Genomic DNA, 18,193 nt, shown 5'->3' with positions numbered 1-18,193 from the left:
ATTTCTGGCTCTCACAGACCTGTAACTTCTTCTTTATGAGGCTCCTCTGTCCTCCACTCGTTACCTGTATTAATGGCACCTGTTTGAACTTGTTATCAGTATAAAAGACACCTGTCCACAACCTCAAACAGTCACACTCCAAACTCCACTATGGCCAAGACCAAAGAGCTGTCAAAGGACACCAGAAACAAAATTGTAGACCTGCACCAGGCTGGGAAGACTGAATCTGCAATAGGTAAGCAGCTTGGTTTGAAGAAATCAACTGTGGGAGCAATTATTAGGAAATGGAAGACATACAAGACCACTGATAATCTCCCTTGATCTGGGTCTCCACGCAAGATCTCACCCCGTGGGGTCAAAATGATCACAAGAACGGTGAGCAAAAATCCCAGAACCACACGGGGGGACCTAGTGAATGACCTGCAGAGAGCTGGGACCAAAGTAACAAAGCCTACCATCAGTAACACACTACGCCGCCAGGGACTCAAATACTGCAGTGCCAGACGTGTCCCCCTGCTTAAGCCAGTTCATGTCCAGGCCCGTCTGAAGTTTGCTAGAGTGCATTTGGATGATCCAGAAGAGGATTGGGAGAATGTCATATGGTCAGATGAAACCAAAATAGAACTTTTTGGTAAAAACTCAACTCGTCGTGTTTGGAGGACAAAGAATGCTGAGTTGCATCCAAAGAACACCATACCTACTGTGAAGCATGGGGGTGGAAACATCATGCTTTGGGGCTGTTTTTTCTGCAAAGGGACCAGGACGACTGATCCGTGTAAAGGAAAGAATGAATGGGGCCATGTATCGTGAGATTTTGAGTGAAAACCTCCTTCCATCAGCAAGGGCATTGAAGATGAAACGTGGCTGGGTCTTTCAGCATGACAATGATCCCAAACACACCGCCCAGGCAACGAAGGAGTGGCTTCGTAAGAAGCATTTCAAGGTCCTGGAGTGGCTTAGCCAGTCTCCAGATCTCAACCCCATAGAAAATCTTTGGAGGGGAGTTGAAAGTCTGTGTTGCCCAGCGACAGCCCCAAAACATCACTGCTCTAGAGGAGATCTGCATGGAGGAATGGGCCAAAATACCAGCAACAGTGTGTGAAAACCTTGTGAAGACTTACAGAAAACGTTTGACCTGTGTCATTGCCAACAAAGGGTATATAACAAAGTATTGAGAAACTTTTGTTATTGACCAAATACTTATTTTCCACCATAATTTGCAAATAAATTCATTAAAAATCCTACAATGTGATTTTCTGGATTTTCTTTTCTCATTTTGTCTGTCATAGTTGACGTGTACCTATGATGAAAATTACAGGCCTCTCTCATCTTTTTAAGTGGGAGAACTTGCACAATTGGTGGCTGACTAAATACTTTTTTCCCCCACTGTATATATATATATAGAGGTGAAAGCATTGGAAATGCTTTTGGCGGTTAATCTGCTTCTGTTTTGTGGGTGGCACTGTGTGCTGTTTTCGATGGATGGGTCCTGGCCTCTCGGGGCCTTAGGGATCCGGAGGGACGTGGGTGGGATGCTGATCACTGGGATGACGGCTCAACTTGGGATGGGGAGGGGCTTTAGCTGGGGAATTAGTGGAGAACAATTGAAGGGTTACTCTGTAGCAATGCAAATATCACGGTACAGCTATATGGACACTCAATCATTACGGTATTTTTTATTGGTAAATTTACATACATATATAATGATAAATAGACTTGAAACTTGTATCTCATTATGGTGTATGGTGAAATAAGTATAGCCAGTTATAATTGTAATGGCTTAGCTGATAATAACAAAAGAAGAACAATATTTACATGGCTCAAAGAGAAGGAATATAATACCTATTGTATACAGGAAACTCATTCAACGATTCGAGATGAAGTAGCGTGGAAAAAAGAATGGGGGGAATATACTTCTCCCATGGGCAAAGAAATTCAAAAGGGGTGATGATATTAATTAATAGTAATTTCGATCCGAATGTGCAAATTAGATGGATTATTTTAAATATTTTTCATTTTTAGTCATTTAGCAGACGCTCTTATCCAGAGCGACTTACAGGAGCAATTAGGGTTAAGTGCCTTGCTCAAGGGCACATCGACAGATTTTTCACCTAGTCGGCTCGGGGATTAGAACCAGCGACCTTTCGGTTACTGGCACAACGCTCTTAACCACTAAGCTACCTGCCGCCCAATATGTTATTGGACCATAAACAGATATGGCTCATTAACCTTTACGGACCAAATAATGATGATCCACAATTCTTTGACAATATATATAATAAATTATCAAGCCTGTAAGCAATTCAAGACAATATTGTTATGGTGGGGGATTATAATACTGTTTTAAATAGCTCAATGGACCGTAAAGGAAATCACACCACAAACAATCACCCACATGCTCTTAAGGAAATGGTGAATGTCATGGATACATTAGAATTAGTAGATATATGGAGGCTTAAATATACTGATCTAGTGAGATATACATGGTGGAGACTGAATCAAGCTAGTCGTCTTGACTTCTTTCTTATCTCATTCTCGTTGGCACCAAAAGTAAAAAAAAGTGTTGATAGGGGACAGAATGCGGTCGGACCATCATATAAAAGGCATATACATTACTCTTACTGAATTTCCACGTGGCAGGATATTGGAAATTTAATCAAAGCCTATTGGATGATAATTTATTTATAATTAGAACAAAGGAATTTATAACTGACTTTTTCCAACATAACATAGGTACAGCGAATCCCCTTATTGTATGGGACACCTTTAAATGTGCCTTTAGAGGCCATGCAATTCAGTACTCATCTCGAAAACAAAAGCAATTTAGGTCAAAAGAGTTTATACTAAGAAAGGAAATAGAAAGTCTAACAGAACAGATAGATGGCAATAAAAACTGTAACATAGAGGCTCAGAATAAATTAGAGGAAAAACAAAAGAAATGGAGAAACTTATTCAAGAAAGATCAAGTGTAATATATTATAAAAATAAAGCAAACTGGATGAAATATGGGGAAAAATGCACAAAATTCTTCTTTAATCTTCAACATAGGAATGCTACCAAAAAGAACTTAATGAAACTGGTTACAATTGACGGAGTCACCCATAATTCACCAAATGATATTTTGAAGGAAGAAACAAAGTACTTTAAGCATATGTTTTATTTTCCGTCGCCTCCATCTCCTCTAACTGAAGCTAATTGTAGAGATGTTTTTTCTATTGATAATGTCAAATTAACAGCCACACAGAAAGACTCATGTGAAGGTGAAATTACAGAGGAGGAACTTCTGGATGCAATTAAAGACTTTAAGTCTGGGAAAACTCCAGGGTTGGATGGCATACCAGTCGAGGTATACCAAACCTTTTTTGATATACTAAGAGGACCGTTATTAGCATGTTTTAACCACTCCTATGTAAATGGTAGATTATCTGACACTCAAGAAGAAGGTCTGATCTCATTATTACTGAAACAGGATACAAGTGGAAAATATAAAGATCCAGTCCATTTACAAAATTGGAGGCCCCTTACACTTCAGTGTTGTGATGCAAAAATCCTAGCAAAATGTATAGCGCATAGAATTAAAAAGGTATTGTCGGATATTATTCATTCTAATCAATTTTTAAATGGAAGATACATTGGAGATAATAAGGCTAGTATTGGAAACAATAGAACACTATGGAAAATATGGGATCATTCATAGCAGACTTCGAAAAGGCATTTGATAAAGTTCGACTGGGGTTTATATATAAATGCCTGGAACATTTCAATTTAGGAGAATCTCTTATAAAATGGGTCAAAATCATGTATAGTAACCCTAGGTGTAAAATAGTAAATAATGGCTATTTCTCAGAAAGTTTTAAACTGTCAAGAGGAGTGAAACAAGGTTGTCCACTATCGGCATATCTATTTATTGTGGCCATCGAGATGTTAGCTATTAAAATCAGATCCAATAATAATATCAGAGGATTAGAAATACAGGGCTTAAAAACAAAGGTGTCATTGTACGCTGATGATTCATGTTTTCTTTTAAATCCACAACTAGAATCCCTCCACAGCCTCATAGAGGATCTAGATACATTTTCTAACCTCTCTGGATTACAACCAAATTATGACAAATGTACTATATTATGTATTGGATCACTAAAAAATAAAAAATTTACAGTACCATGTAGTTTACCAATAAAATGGTCTGATGGTGATGTGGATATACTCGGAATACATATCCCAAAGGAAATAAATGATCTCACTTCAATACATTTTAATAGAAAGTTAGCAAAAATAGATAAGATCTTACTACCATGGAAAGGAAAATACCTGTCAATTTGTGGAAAAATCACCCTGATTAACTCTTTAGTATTATCCCAGTTTACCTATTTGCTTATGGTCTTGCCTACACCTAGCGAACAGTTTTTTCAATTATATGAGAAAAAAATATTCAATTTTATTTGGAACGGCAAGCCAGACAAAATTAAAAGGGCATATTTATATAATGAATATGAATTCGGAGGACAGAAATTATTAAATATTAAAGCATTAGACCTATCACTAAAAGCTTCAGTCATACAAAAGTTATACTTAAACCCGAACTGGTTCTCAAGCAAATTAGTAAGATTGTCTCAACCAATGTTCAAGAAAGGCCTTTTTCCCTTTATTCAGATTACAACAACTCATTTGCAGTTATTTGAAAAGGAAAATCCTCTCCCAAATATCACTATTTCTAAAACAAGCCATAGAAAGTTGGTTGCAATTTCAATTTAATCCTCCAGAAACAACAGAACAAATAATGCAACAAATATTGTGGTTAAATTCAAATATACTAATTGACAAAAAACCTTTATTTTTTGACAGAATGTTTAAAAAAGGTATAATCTTCGTAAATGATATCATCGGTAGGACTGGTGGAGTTATGTCGCACATGCAGCTAACAAAAACATATGGAAATGTCTGCTCTACCCAAAATTAGAACCAAATAATTGCAGCCTTACCGCAAAAGTGGAAGAGGAAAGTGGAAGGGGGAGAAAGTAAGGAACTTGTCTGTCGGCCTTGCATTAAAGAACATAATTGGTTAAGGAAAACTGTGATAAATAAAAAAGTATATCAGTTTCACTTAAGGACCAAAGGATTGACAGCCGTCCCATATAGATTGCAAAATAGTTGGGAAGAGATCTTTGACGTACCGATCCCATGGCATAGTGTTTATGAACTGACACGCAAAACGACACCGGATTCAAAAATTTGAATCTTTCAATTTAAATGATTATATAAAATTCTTGCTACCAATAGAATGTTATTTATATGGGGGATACAATCTTCCCAGCTCTGCAGATTTTGCTGTGAAGAGACAGAATCATTAGATCATTTGTTTTGGTTCTGTCCATTTGTAGCTTGTTTTTGGACACAGGTCCAGGAATGGCTAAAGGATTGCAATATTTACCTGGAGCTAACCTTGCAGATAGCATTACTGGGTGATCTGAAAAGTCATAGTCAATCAATCAATAATATAATAATACTTTTAGCAAAAATGTTTATTTTTAATTCACAATCTGTAGAAGCAATGAGAATAGAAAGGTTCAGAACTTTTGTAAAACATCACAGTACGGTTGAAATATATATGGCAAATAGAAATCCTATATGGATGGTGTTAAGAGATAGATGGGAGGTATTGAATAGAGTTGAAGGATGGGACTAATAACAAATAACAACAAATAATAACAAAGATAGCTAATAATGTAAGCATACTGTGTCCATAATAAGTATATGGGTTGTATTTTGGGAGCTTTTGGGCACAGTTAGAACAGTTAGAAAGATATGGCATATAGAAGCAAACCGGATGGACATCATGAAAATGATCGGAGAGGTTGAGAGTAGAAGAAGTTCAGGAGCAAAAATAAATAAATAATTATATATATATATATAATAGAATTATTGTAAAATTAACTCTGTCCATAAGGTGTAGATAGTAAGTATAGATCAGAAGTAGAGGCCTGGCCATTGTTGTTCACTAATTTACTCCAAGTAGGGAGAAGGATGGCGGGGTTGAAAAGTAATAAAGGGGAGTATATATATAAAAAACATGGGGGATTGGAAGTGATGCAGACAATTACATTGATAGAAGATACAATCTATCTGCAATATTAAGCTGATCCACCCCCAAAAATTTTTTTTTAAATTAAAAAATTAAAAAAAGCCAATTTAACAAACAGAATACTTTATTTGTGTGTAAGTCTCCCCCTTCTTCTCTGTCTGCATGTCACAGCAGCTCAGTGCAGGCAGGGGAGTGGCATATTTGCTCTACGTAACTCTAAACTCATAAAATCCCACACATGCGCAGTTCATTTACCAGTGCAATTTCAGAGTGAAAGGAGCTCCCAAGCAGCTCTCTCCAAGCTAAACAACAGAAAGTAGACAGACCAGCTGTCCCTCCGTTATTTCCCCAACACAGACAAACAGTAACACTTAACAGAACTCACAAACCAACACAAAACATAGAACACAAATCCTACTTTGAAGTTTCTTAACTTCACTTATCCTAATCTGCAGATTTATAGTTATTTTCTTATCCATTACAAAACATCTCTCTACACTCTTTAAACTCCTCCCTGTAGGCTCATGATCTTCTAACCGTTATTAAACGTTCTCTTTTTATAGAGACTCATAATATTTTAACCTTAACGTCCTTCCAGGGGGCTCATATATAGTTTAACAATTATTAACGTTCTCACCAACGGAGACTCATAAGATTTTAACCTTAACTTACATATTTCCTTACAAAAAACAAAAACCCCTGTTCTCAACCAAAACATATATATGTATATATCTCTAACATAAATCTTATCCTAACATGAGTCGACACACAGTTTAAACACAACAGAGATGTCTTTATTTTTTATTTTTTATTTTTTTCTTCCCACACACACTCATGCTCTCTTCCACACACACACACACACAATTCAAGAGGCTTGTATCCGTTCCTACGGACCTCTAAAGCATGCTACCGTCGTTCCTTATTTTTCATTATTCCTTCCTAAATTTATGCTACCTCGAGTTTGCGGATATCCCTGTGTCCAGTATTATCAATACCTATAGACACTCCCCCCTGTTTGCGTTGTTACCAGCGCAAACAAATTTAGAAATTTAGAACGGACTCTTATCCCACAGCAAATAACAGCAAAGTGCACACATAAGTCTTTCAAATGGTACATCTCCCCAGCGCACACACCCACATAAGCAAACGAACCGACCAGCGCACAAAATTGTGAGAAATCTCACCTTATGTGCCGGCGTCTTGAGCGGGAGTCACTTCGTAGCTCATGAATGGAATGCGTCCCAAAGTTCCTCGTCGCCATTCTGTGGTATCTAAATAATGATGCTAATTATGCTGTGAGAACAAGGAATTCGCTGACACTGTCCTCGATTATAATAGTTTATTTACATTGAAGATTTCAGCGCCAATTTACAGACTTCTGCAGACATCTGGAGAACAACCGGCCCAATCTCTGATATGTTGTTACTACCCGTCCTTTGTTTCAACAATGGTATTTATATCCTATGCCCTATGTAACATAATATGGGTGTTTTCCCATACACCAATCCCAGGACGCCACCTAACAGACTTCCTCTCTTATCCAGAGCGACTTACAGTTAGTGAGTGCATACATTATTATTTTTTTATTTTTTCATACTGGCCCCCCGTGGGAATCGAACCCGCAACCCTGGCATTGCAAACACCATGCTCTACCAACTGAGCTACATCCCTGCCGGCCATTCCCTCCCATACCCTGGACGACGCTGGGCCAATTGTGCGCCGCCCCATGGGTCTCCCGGTCGCGGCCACGACAGAGCCTGGATTCGAACCAGGATCTCTAGTGGCACAGCCTTAGACCACTGCACCACCCGGTTGTTATGATAGTAGAGCAGTAGTAGTGGTGGTTGTTATGATAGTATAACAGTAGTAGTAGTGGTTGTTATGATAGTAGAACAGCAGTAGTGGTGGTTGTTATGATAGTAGAGTAGTAGTAGTAGTGGTTGTTATGATAGTAGAGCAGTAGTAGTGCTGGTTGTTATCATAGTAGAGCAGTAGTAGTGATGTTTGTTATGATAGTAGAGCAATAGTAGTAGTGGTTGTTACGATAGTAGAACAGCAGTAGTGGTGGTTGTTATGATAGTAGAGTAGTAGTAGTAGTGGTTGTTATGATAGTAGAGCAGTAGTAGTGCTGGTTGTTATCATAGTAGAGCAGTAGTAGTGGTGATTGTTATGATAGTAGAGCAGTAGTAGTAGTGGTTGTTATGATAGTAGAACAGCAGTAGTGGTGGTTGTTATGATAGTAGAGTAGTAGTAGTAGTGGTTGTTATGATAGTAGAGCAGTAGTAGTGGTGGTTGTTATCATAGTAGAGCAGTAGTAGTAGTGGTTGTTATGATAGTAGAACAGTAGTAGTAGTGGTTGTTGTATGACAGTAGAGCAGTAGTAGTGATTGTTATGATAGTATAGCAGTAGTAGTAGTGGTTGTTGTGATAGTAGAGCAGTAGTAGTGGTGCTTTTTATGATAGTAGAGCAGTACTGTTTGTTATTATAGTAGAGCGGTAATGGTGGTTGTTATGATAGTAGAACAGTAGTAGTGGTGGTTGTTATGATAGTAGAGCAGTAGTAGTGGTGGTTGGATGGATGGTAGTAGAGCGGTAGTAGTGGTTGTTATGATAGTAGAACAGTAAGGGTGGTTGTTATGATAGTAGATCAGTAGTAGTGGTGGTTGTTATGATAGTAGAGCAGTAGTAGTGGTGGTTGTTATGATAGTAGAGCAGTAGTAGTAGTGGTTGTTATGATAGTAGAGCAGTAGTAGTGGTGGTTGTTATGATAGTAGAGCAGTAGTAGTGGTGGTTGTTATGATAGTAGAGCAGTAGTAGTAGTGGTTGTTATGATAGTAGAGCAGTAGTAGTGGTGGTTGTTATGATAGTAGAGCAGTAGTAGTGGTGGTTGTTATGATAGTAGAACAGTAGTAGTAGTGGTTGTTATGATAGTAGAGCAGTAGTAGTGGTGGTTGTTAGGATAGTAGAGCAGTAGTAGTGGTGGTTGTTATGATAGTAGAACAGTAGTAGTAGTGGTGGTTGTTATGATAGTAGAGCAGTAGTAGTAGTGGTTGTTATGATAGTAGAGCAGTAGTAGTGGTGGTTGTTATGATAGTAGAGCAGTAGTAGTAGTGATTGTTATGATAGTAGAACACTAATAGTGGTGGTTGTTATGATAGTAGAGCAGTAGTAGTGGTGGTTGTTATGATAGTAGAGCAGTAGTAGTGGTGGTTGTTATGATAGTAGAGCAGTAGTAGTAGTGGTTGTTATGATAGTAGAACACTAGTAGTAGTGGTGGTTGTTATGATAGTAGAGCAGTAGTAGTGGTGGTTGTTATGATAGTAGAGCAGTAGTAGTAGTGGTTGTTATGATAGTAGAGCAGTAGTAGTAGTGGTTGTTATGATAGTAGAGCAGTAGTAGTGGTGGTTGGATGGATGGTAGTAGAGCGGTAGTAGTGGTTGTTATGATAGTAGAACAGTAAGGGTGGTTGTCTCATTGCGTTCCTCTCTGCTAAATGCTTTTTTAGTCTCTCAATGAATCATACATCTGCTATCTGTCTGTCCATCACTATGGTTATACAAGCAAACTCCCTAACAGCCAATCAGAGTGGGCGTAGGGCCCCCTGTGCTTGTGGGTAGGCTAGTTTTCATAAATGAGAAAGACGGACATGTTGGATCCCTTGTAGGTTAGCAGATGAGATCCCCTAACCCACCTGAGCCTACCACCATGATAGAGATTCTGATCATAGTTCCAGCACAATTAAATGATTGTAATGTTCAAGCTCTCCCCTCTCTCTTCTTCTGTCTCTCCTTCTCACTATCTGTTATTCTTCTGTCTCTCCTTCTCCCTATCTGTTATCCTTCTGTCTCTCCTTCTCCCTATCTGTTATCCTTCTCTTTCGCTTCTCTCTAATGTGTCACATTTACCCCTTTTTCTCTCCTCTCATCCTCTTCAAACTGAAGAGTGTTCCTGCTGTTTGTCATAATGACACAATCCCTGCCTCTCGTCCTCCGTCTCTGCCTCCCTCGTTCCCTCGCTCCTCTCATTTCCCCTGGCACACTGGTCGTTGACTGAGAAAGAATTCCTCTCCTCTTTCCCTCTCTCCCACTATATATAACTCTACCTCTCCTATTTCCCTCTCTTTATCCACTCTCTCCCTCTTCTCTTCTTCCTTCCCTTTATCTTTCTCTCTCCTCTTTATTTGCTCTCTGTTCCAGGGTTATAATGTCTAGATTAGGGTTGTTGAGGCTTTTTCATTGTTCAGCCCCTCCTCTTCTACTCCCGTCTCTCTACTTTTTCTTTCTCTCTCTTTCTTTAACTCTCTCTCCTCCTCCTTCTCCTCCTTCTCCTCCTCTCATTTTGCCGTACTGTTGAAGCTTGACAAAAACAGGCCTTTACAATTGTTGACCTTTGACCTTGAGGAGTCACCTTGAACGATGAGCGAACAGAGGGCCTGAGGACCTCCCTTTAGTGCTAATGAAACACACACACACACACACACACACACACACACACACACACACACACACACACACACACACACACACACACACACACACACACACACACACACAGCTAACCCTAACCCTCCACTCCTGTCCTCCTCCCTACTCCTCCTCCAACCTCTCCCTACTCCCTAACCCTCCACTCCTGTCCTCCTCCCTACTCCTCCTCCAACCTCTCCCACCCCAACCCTCCACTCCTGTCCTCCTCTCTACTCCTCCTCCAACCTCTCCCTACCCCCTAACCCTCCACTCCTGTCCTCCCTCTACTCCTCCTCCAACCTCTCCCTACTCCCTAACCCTCCACTCCTGTCCTCCCTCTCTACTCCTCCTCCAACCTCTCCCTACTCCCTAACCCTCCACTCCTGTCCTCCTCTCTACTCCTCCTCCAACCTCTCCCTACTCCCTAACCCTCCACTCCTGTCCTCCTCTCTACTCCTCCTCCAACCTCTCCCTACTCCCTAACCCTGCACTCCTGTCCTCCTCTCTACTCCTCCTCCAACCTCTCCCTACTCCCTAACCCTCCACTCCTGTCCTCCTCTCTACTCCTCCTCCAACCTCTCCCTACTCCCTAACCCTCCACTCCTGTCCTCCTCTCTACTCCTCCTCCAACCTCTCCCTACTCCCTAACCCTGCACTCCTGTCCTCCTCTCTACTCCTCCTCCAATCTCTCCCTACTCCCTAACCCTAACTCCTCCTCCTTCGCCTTCCTTTCCCCTTTTCCTCCCCAATTCTCCTCTTTGCACGGACCCCTTTCTGCCTGCCTCCCCCTTCACCTCCTTTTGCACCCTCTCTTCACCCCTCTCTTGCCCTCTCCCTATCCCCCATCTCTCTCCCCATCTACCCCTGTTCCCCTTCTCCCTGTTTCACTCCCCTCTCCCCCTCCCCAGATGAGATTGAGATGCTGGAGCGTCTGTGGCTGTCAGGTATCTGTCACAATGACAAGATCGAGGTGATGAGCAGTAAGCTGGACATAGACAACATGGCGGGTGTCTTCTACATGCTGCTGGTGGCCATGGGGCTCAGTCTGCTGGTGTTTGCCTGGGAGCACCTGGTCTACTGGAGGCTCAGACACTGCATGGCTACCAGCTCCGGCAGGCTGGACTTCCTACTGGCCATCAGTAGGGTGAGTTTGTGTGGTGGGAAATGGTGTGTGGTGGGAAATGGTGTGTGGAGGGGGGGTGTAGAGGTATCTTATGTGTGTGTGTTGGTGTGTTTGTGTGTGTTTGCCTGCGTGTGCGTGTGTCCGTGCGTGTGTGATGTGTGTGTGTTTGTGATGAGTATGTTGAGGTCAATTCCATTTCCACTCAGTCAATTCACAGGATTAATTGGAATTCAATTCCTCTAACACTCAGGAAGTATGGTAACATTGACAATGACCTTGAAACAATAGAAACAGCACATACTAATATATATTATGCATACAGAGCTTGACTGATAACCGCTCATCCCTCAGTCAAATAGGGCATGTTTGATTTGATTCTATTAATAATTTATTGAATGTTCATTACCATTCCCCACTTGTTCTCTATCTCTCCCTCTCTACCAGGGCATGTACAGTTGCTGCAGCTTTGAGGATGAAACCACGCCGGGCGGGGCCAAATCCTCCATGGCTATGCTCCCCCACCATCATGGCGCCATGGTAACAGTCCCGCCCCAGCCACACTTGGTCAGTGGGTCGTCAACCAACCCGGCCCTGACCATGGCGCAGCAGCAACAGCAGCAACAGCCACAGCCCGTCTACAAAACACAACTCCCTGGCTCCCCTCCCACCGTAGTCCATTCTGGGACGGCGCTGGGGCCCTCCAACACGCCCATGCTGGGGGCGCCCCTGCCCTGCTCCACATTCCTCCCCCGGCCCGACCGCAGACTGGCCGTGGTGGACCGCTGGAGGCTGCCCAAGACCGGGACCGCCACCAACCCCATGGCGGTCCGCGGGGCCGTCGCAGACATGGGGCCCTTCCCCCAGAAAGTGGCTCCTACCTGGGGAACGACAGCTGGAGGAGTGGGGGTTGGTGGTGGTGGTGGTGGTGGGGGACTGGATGGATATAAACGCTACTATGGACCCATCGACCCTGAGGGTCTGGGGCCCTGTATGGACCAGCCGGCAGGGTCCCAGACCCCCAAAACAGCCCCCAGGGGCCACCCCCAGCCCCCTCCCGCCACTGTGGCATTCTACTCGGAGAAGGGCCCTGACCATGGGGTGGGGAAGAGGGTGGTGGGAGGTGGTGGCGCTGGGGGTCAGGGGAAGGGAGGGGTCAAACCATTGGGGACGCCTCGGCTGCCTCCTAAAAGCCAAGCCGTGGGCGTGACCCCAGTCCCTCTGCCCCCTAACCCCCCGCTGCCACACCCCTCCCCCCCTCTCCCCTCATCCTTTTGGAGGAAGCGCCGGCCCAAGAAGCCCAAAGAGCCAGGCGGGCCTCTGTATGAGAACATCCTACCCCTGGGGCGGAGGGGAGGAGGAAGGGATGGAGCAAGGGATGGTGGAGGGAGGAGGGGACGCCCCGTCTCTCCTCCTCTCCCGCTCCCCGTACCCGTGCCCTTGTCCCCCACCTACACTCCCCCCTCTCCCTCCGCCTCACTCCCCTACACCACCTCAACGTCTTCCTCTTCCTCTAACACATCGTCCACCTCCTCCTCTACCTCCTCCTCTCGCTCCTCCTCTCCTTCCTCCTCCTCCTCCTTGACCTCTCAGAGCACGCGGGAAGGTTTGGACGCAGAGGAGGATGATGAGGATGAGGAGCTGACAGAGGAGTCCAGTCTTCTCCTGGGGAGGGGGAGGGACAGACAGCGTTCCATTATCTCCTCTCGCTCCCTCAGTCACGGGCGCCAGCCACCACCCATACCACCCCGAAAACCACACCCTCCCCGAGGGGAGAGAGACATGGAGAGAGAGAGGGAGAGAGGAGGTAGCCAGTTGGCCCAGTTACAGGAGTGGTGGGCGGGCTGGGGTGAGAGAGAGAGGGATCGCAGCGGAGGAGGAGGAGACGACGAGAGGAAACGAGAGAAGAAGAGGAGGAAAGATAAGGAGAAGAAGAAAAAGAAGAAGAAGAGGAAAAAGAGGGAGGAGAGGGAACGAGAGAGAGACAAAGAGAGGAAGAGACGGAAGGTGAAAAAGAAGCGAAAGAAGAAGGCGCTTAAGACGAAGAAGAGGAAGAAATCGACTGGACGTTCCGAGCCAGAAGAGGGGGATGTGGAGGCAGATAGGGAGGGAGAGGGGGATGGAGGGAGAGAAGGAGGGATGCCAAACTACTCTTCCTTTCCAACCCAGTATCGTAGTACGTTTGGGGAGAAAGGGAGAGATTCAGCATGGGCAGGAGAGAGGGAGCGAGGGAGGAGGGAGGGAGAAGAGGAAGAGGCAGATAATAGAGAGGAGGATAGCAGCAGGAGCAGGAGGCCCAGATCATCCCGCCCCCACTCCAGACATCCACCCCCTAGTAAGCGCTACCCCAAACTCCCCGCCTCGGTCAAGTTCTGGGTGAGCGGAGGAAACGGGGGAGGAGGGGACCCTAACTCTGGAACACCCCCCTCCTCCCTCCCTCCGCTCATCCCATCCTCCAAGAGGCGGAGGAGTGGAGGGGTGGAGAGAGGGGAGGGAGGGAGAGGAGGAGAGAAGAGGCCTCTGTTGATGCACTATGAGAAAGGCAGGGCTAACACCCAGGATGGGCTCTCCTTCCATGAGTGGGACTCTGAGGATGATGATGAGGAAGATGAGGAGGAGGAGAGGCAGAGAGACAGAGCGAGGGAACGGGTGGAGGAGAGGGTGAGGAGGGCGGGTGGGAGAGGTGCTGTGTCAGAGTCAGAAAGAGACAGGGCGAGAGCAGAGGAGAGTTACTCTGATGAGTGCTCGTCAGGGGAGTTTGGGCGATTCGAAAGGTACTGGGAGGGGAGGGAGGGGAGTGGGAGGGCTGGAGGACCAGGGAGTAGTGGGATAGGGGGGATAGGGGGAGGGAGCTGGTTTTTCGGCACATACCCCTCCAGAGAGAAAGGGGGCAGCATCAACAGTAGAGACGACTCTATACTAGGGCGAGTGGAGGGGTGGGGTGGGCCGGGGGGAGATTCTTGGGGTTCAGGGCCAGGATTAGGGTGGGGGTCAGGGGGAGGGAGTGGAGGTCTGGGGTCCCAGTGGCCCCCTCCTCCGGTAAACCTCCCGCCCCCCCGACGGTACTGGTCTGTGGACAAACTCCCCGTGAAGGGAGAGAAGAAGTGGAAAAGGGGAGGCGGGGGGAAGGGAAAGGGGCGCGCACGAGACAGAGACCAGGGTTCTGGGGTGTCCTGTAGCCAGTACCCCCACCCCCATGTGCACCCGCACCCCCACGGGCGGTCACACGGCCACGGGAAGAGAGGAAGCACATCCCTGTCGCACAGCCAGGAGGAGCTGCTACCCCACTGCCACAGCTTCAGCGGGGGCTCACGGCCCAAACCCCCTCCCAAACCAGACCAGGGCCAGGCCAAGTCAGGCAGCCAGGCCAGCCTCAGCCTCAGCACACAGCAGCCAGGAGGGTTAGTAGACCACCCCCCTCAGCCCTCCCTCTCACCCCCTCAACCCCTACCCAGTGCCCCTTCCTCATCCTCCTCCCTGCCGGTGCCCATCCCTCCTCCTCCCTCCTCGTCCTCTGTCTCCCCCAGGGGGTCGGGACAGGCCCAGGCCTCAGCCAGTGCTAAGCTCCTGTACCAGAGACTACGGTCAGTGCCCCAGCCCGGACGCTTCTACTCCCCCCACCTGCCACTCAAGGCCAAGAGCCTGTGCTCCCGACGAGGCTCCGCCCATTTCTCCAGCCTGGAGAGCGAGGTATGACAGGGGGAGACAAGAGAGGGAGACACGCGAGCCGTCACCGCTGCCGCTGAAACCACTGACACCATGGCAACTGTTACCAATGGCGGTGCCTTGGCAACGGGGGATGCCACAGCAACTGAGGCTGCTGTTATGGCGACCAAAAATGACCATCAGCTAGCGACCATCGCTACGGGAACTTCTAGGGATGATTGTACCATGGCTGTCTCCGCTGTGGGTGAAAGCAGAACCACAGTAACCCGGTCCCTGGTGCGTGTTCTGGTGAGGGCCACGGTGAGGTGCCACACCAGGGTCACCTACATCCGACTGGAGGGGTCCCATGACACCGAGAGTGAGGGCGACGCCACGTCGTCCGCGGCGATGGCAGCTCCAGAACTCTTCCTCCGGTCAGAACTGAGCTTTGTGATGTCAACATCGGTCCTCCTCTCTTCCCCCAGTCAGAACAATGGATAAGACAAGTCTCCAACCTGTGAGTAAAGATGTCATGTTTACACACACACACACACGCTCGTCTCCCTCCCTCTGGCTCTGACTGAACACACCTCGTTGGTAGCGGAGAGACCGGCCTGCTCCTGTAAGGATCCAACGACTGGTTAACACTCCCACAGACTCTATCTCTCCTGTCCCCATTGGCTGAGGGACATGTCACATCCTCCCCTTTTGAATTGGATTGGTAGACTGCATCCTCACGTTGGAGAGACCCCTGCTCATCTCTCTCCCCTTTTGTAAGTTGGTTGATATAAAAGCAATGCAGTCGCCTCTCTCTTACACACTCTCTGTCTGGCTTCCCATCTCTCATAGGCCAGTGAGGACAGTAACATCACATGCCCTTTGACCTCATGACATCTTCAGGGCCATCTAGCGCGACCCATGCCCCCCGGAAGGGAAGGTTACCAACCCCCGTGATGTCATGTTTACTACAAACCCTTTTGCCCAATCAGATTTAACAGGAGACTTTCTCCGCCACCTCATTGGAGCCTGTCATTTCTCCTCTGGTCGGATCAGAACTCAGAACACAGACTCGTGTCATTCCACTGACGAGCACGATGACATCACTGTGTTCCAGACACAAACTGAACATTCTGAAGAAAAATCGGAAGAAAAAAAGACATGTAGCCAGATCTTTCTTTCCCGTCTGTCTTTTATTTTCTTTCTTACTCCGACTTTTCTCCTAATACCTTCTTTTTATATTCTATCAATCTATGTGTTGTTCTCTCAGTGGCAGTGTTTTAAGCAGCAGGGGAGGTCGGCTGGGGCTGAACTTGGACGTGAGAAGCGTTTAAAAAGCAGTGCCAAATTTCTACTCCACAGCTTTTAAGCCAAATTGGTTTCCGGTCATCTGTTTTCATGAGTATATTGCTATATTATTTCACACGTGAGCAATACAACATTCTCTATTAGGAGAGAGGACGGAGGAAATGATTGGTTGCAATATCTATAATTGGCACTAGATGGCTGCATAATATTCAAATAAGCTTGAGAGGTCTGAGTGAGAAAATCTCTGAGCTGAGTCGATTTGACATTACGTGGAGGAATCAGGACAGCTTAGCTTAAGTCATTAGGAGTAATGGGTCATTGAAACCCTGAGCAGTGTATTTTTAAATGGTTCTTATGGCCTTTCATTGCCTCCTGCTTGGAAGACACACTCACCAGTGTGAAGGAGATGCATCTTATGAAGTCATCGCATAAGCCATCCACGTGCCGTCATCACACCACACAATAGCTATTATACCATGGTGAAGAACAATACTGTGCCAATACCTGACTACTGTCATTATTAGAAACATAGTTTCACAGCAAGACGGATGTAGTAATACCACTATGAGGTGAATACTATGTGGAGTAGAGTCTACTGTGTGGGAGTAGAGTCTACTATGTGGGAGTAGAGTCTACTGTGTGGGAGTAGAGTCTACTGTGTGGGAGTAGAGTCTACTATGTGGGAGTAGAGTCTACTGTGTGGGAGTAGAGTCTACTGTGTGGGAGTAGAGTCTACTGTGTGGGAGTAGAGTCTACTGTGTGGGAGTAGAGTCTACTGTGTGGGAGTAGAGTCTACTGTGTGGGAGTAGAGTCTACTGTGTGGGAGTAGAGTCTACTGTGTGGAGTAGAGTCTACTGTGTGGGAGTAGAGTCTACTGTGTGGGAGTAGAGTCTACTGTGTGGGAGTAGAGTCTACTGTGTGGGAGTAGAGTCTACTGTGTGGGAGTAGAGTCTACTGTGTGGGAGTAGAGTCTACTGTGTGGGAGTAGAGTCTACTGTGTGGGAGTAGAGTCTACTGTGTGGGACAGAGATTTAGCAATATTGCCCTCTTTAGTATGATGATAATACAATAGCAGACTGATACTACTTGGAGTGCCAAGTGACGTGACAACCTGTAGGCCTTTTGGCTTGTTCACCGGGACGGGCCTAGGCAAGGCACTGCTCAGATCCACTCATCTCTACACAATAAGGATCTGTGAAGTAGTGTGTAAGTGCAGGTGATTTACGGATCAGGTCAACTGAACAGTACCATGCTCAGGCTAACCCTTATGAACAACCCAACAGGTGTCAAACAGAGAGTAAGCAGACATTGCCATAAAGACTCAGTGCCAAAATACATTGTTAAACCAAAACCTATAGTCAGTACCATGCTTTGGGGTTCCGTGTGTGGGTCACCTAAAAAAGCTATGTCATGCAGCGCGATGCTGTCCATGGGTATGGTGTATTCACCTCAGCTCTCTACTCCACTCTGAGACCAGCCTACAGCCGAACCCCCAGCTTCTCCTAGTTGAATGTAGCTTTGACATGATGTAGCAAAAGTAGACCCACTTTTAGACTTTGTAACCTTGTTTTTGGATGC

The 18,193-nt window shown here is 45.7% G+C and overlaps 1 protein-coding gene across 1 annotated transcript in view; it reads left to right on the top strand.

The window, feature by feature from the left end:
- Positions 1-15,361, top strand: part of LOC121556472 (glutamate receptor ionotropic, NMDA 2D) — a 101,941-nt gene extending 86,580 nt beyond the window's left edge. The window contains exons 15-18 of the mRNA XM_045213586.1: positions 11,454-11,689; positions 12,113-14,306; positions 14,661-15,066; positions 15,193-15,361. Coding sequence (XP_045069521.1) covers positions 11,454-11,689; positions 12,113-14,306; positions 14,661-15,066; positions 15,193-15,361 — 3,005 coding nt within the window. The remainder of the gene's footprint in view (positions 1-11,453; positions 11,690-12,112; positions 14,307-14,660; positions 15,067-15,192) is intronic.
- The last annotated feature ends 2,832 nt before the right edge of the window (positions 15,362-18,193 follow it).

This window comes from Coregonus clupeaformis, unplaced genomic scaffold (genome assembly GCF_020615455.1).
Source record: "Coregonus clupeaformis isolate EN_2021a unplaced genomic scaffold, ASM2061545v1 scaf0125, whole genome shotgun sequence".
NCBI lineage: Eukaryota > Metazoa > Chordata > Actinopteri > Salmoniformes > Salmonidae > Coregonus > Coregonus clupeaformis.
Note: the sequence above shows the minus strand (reverse complement) of the source record. Positions and strands in the feature narration are given on the sequence as shown.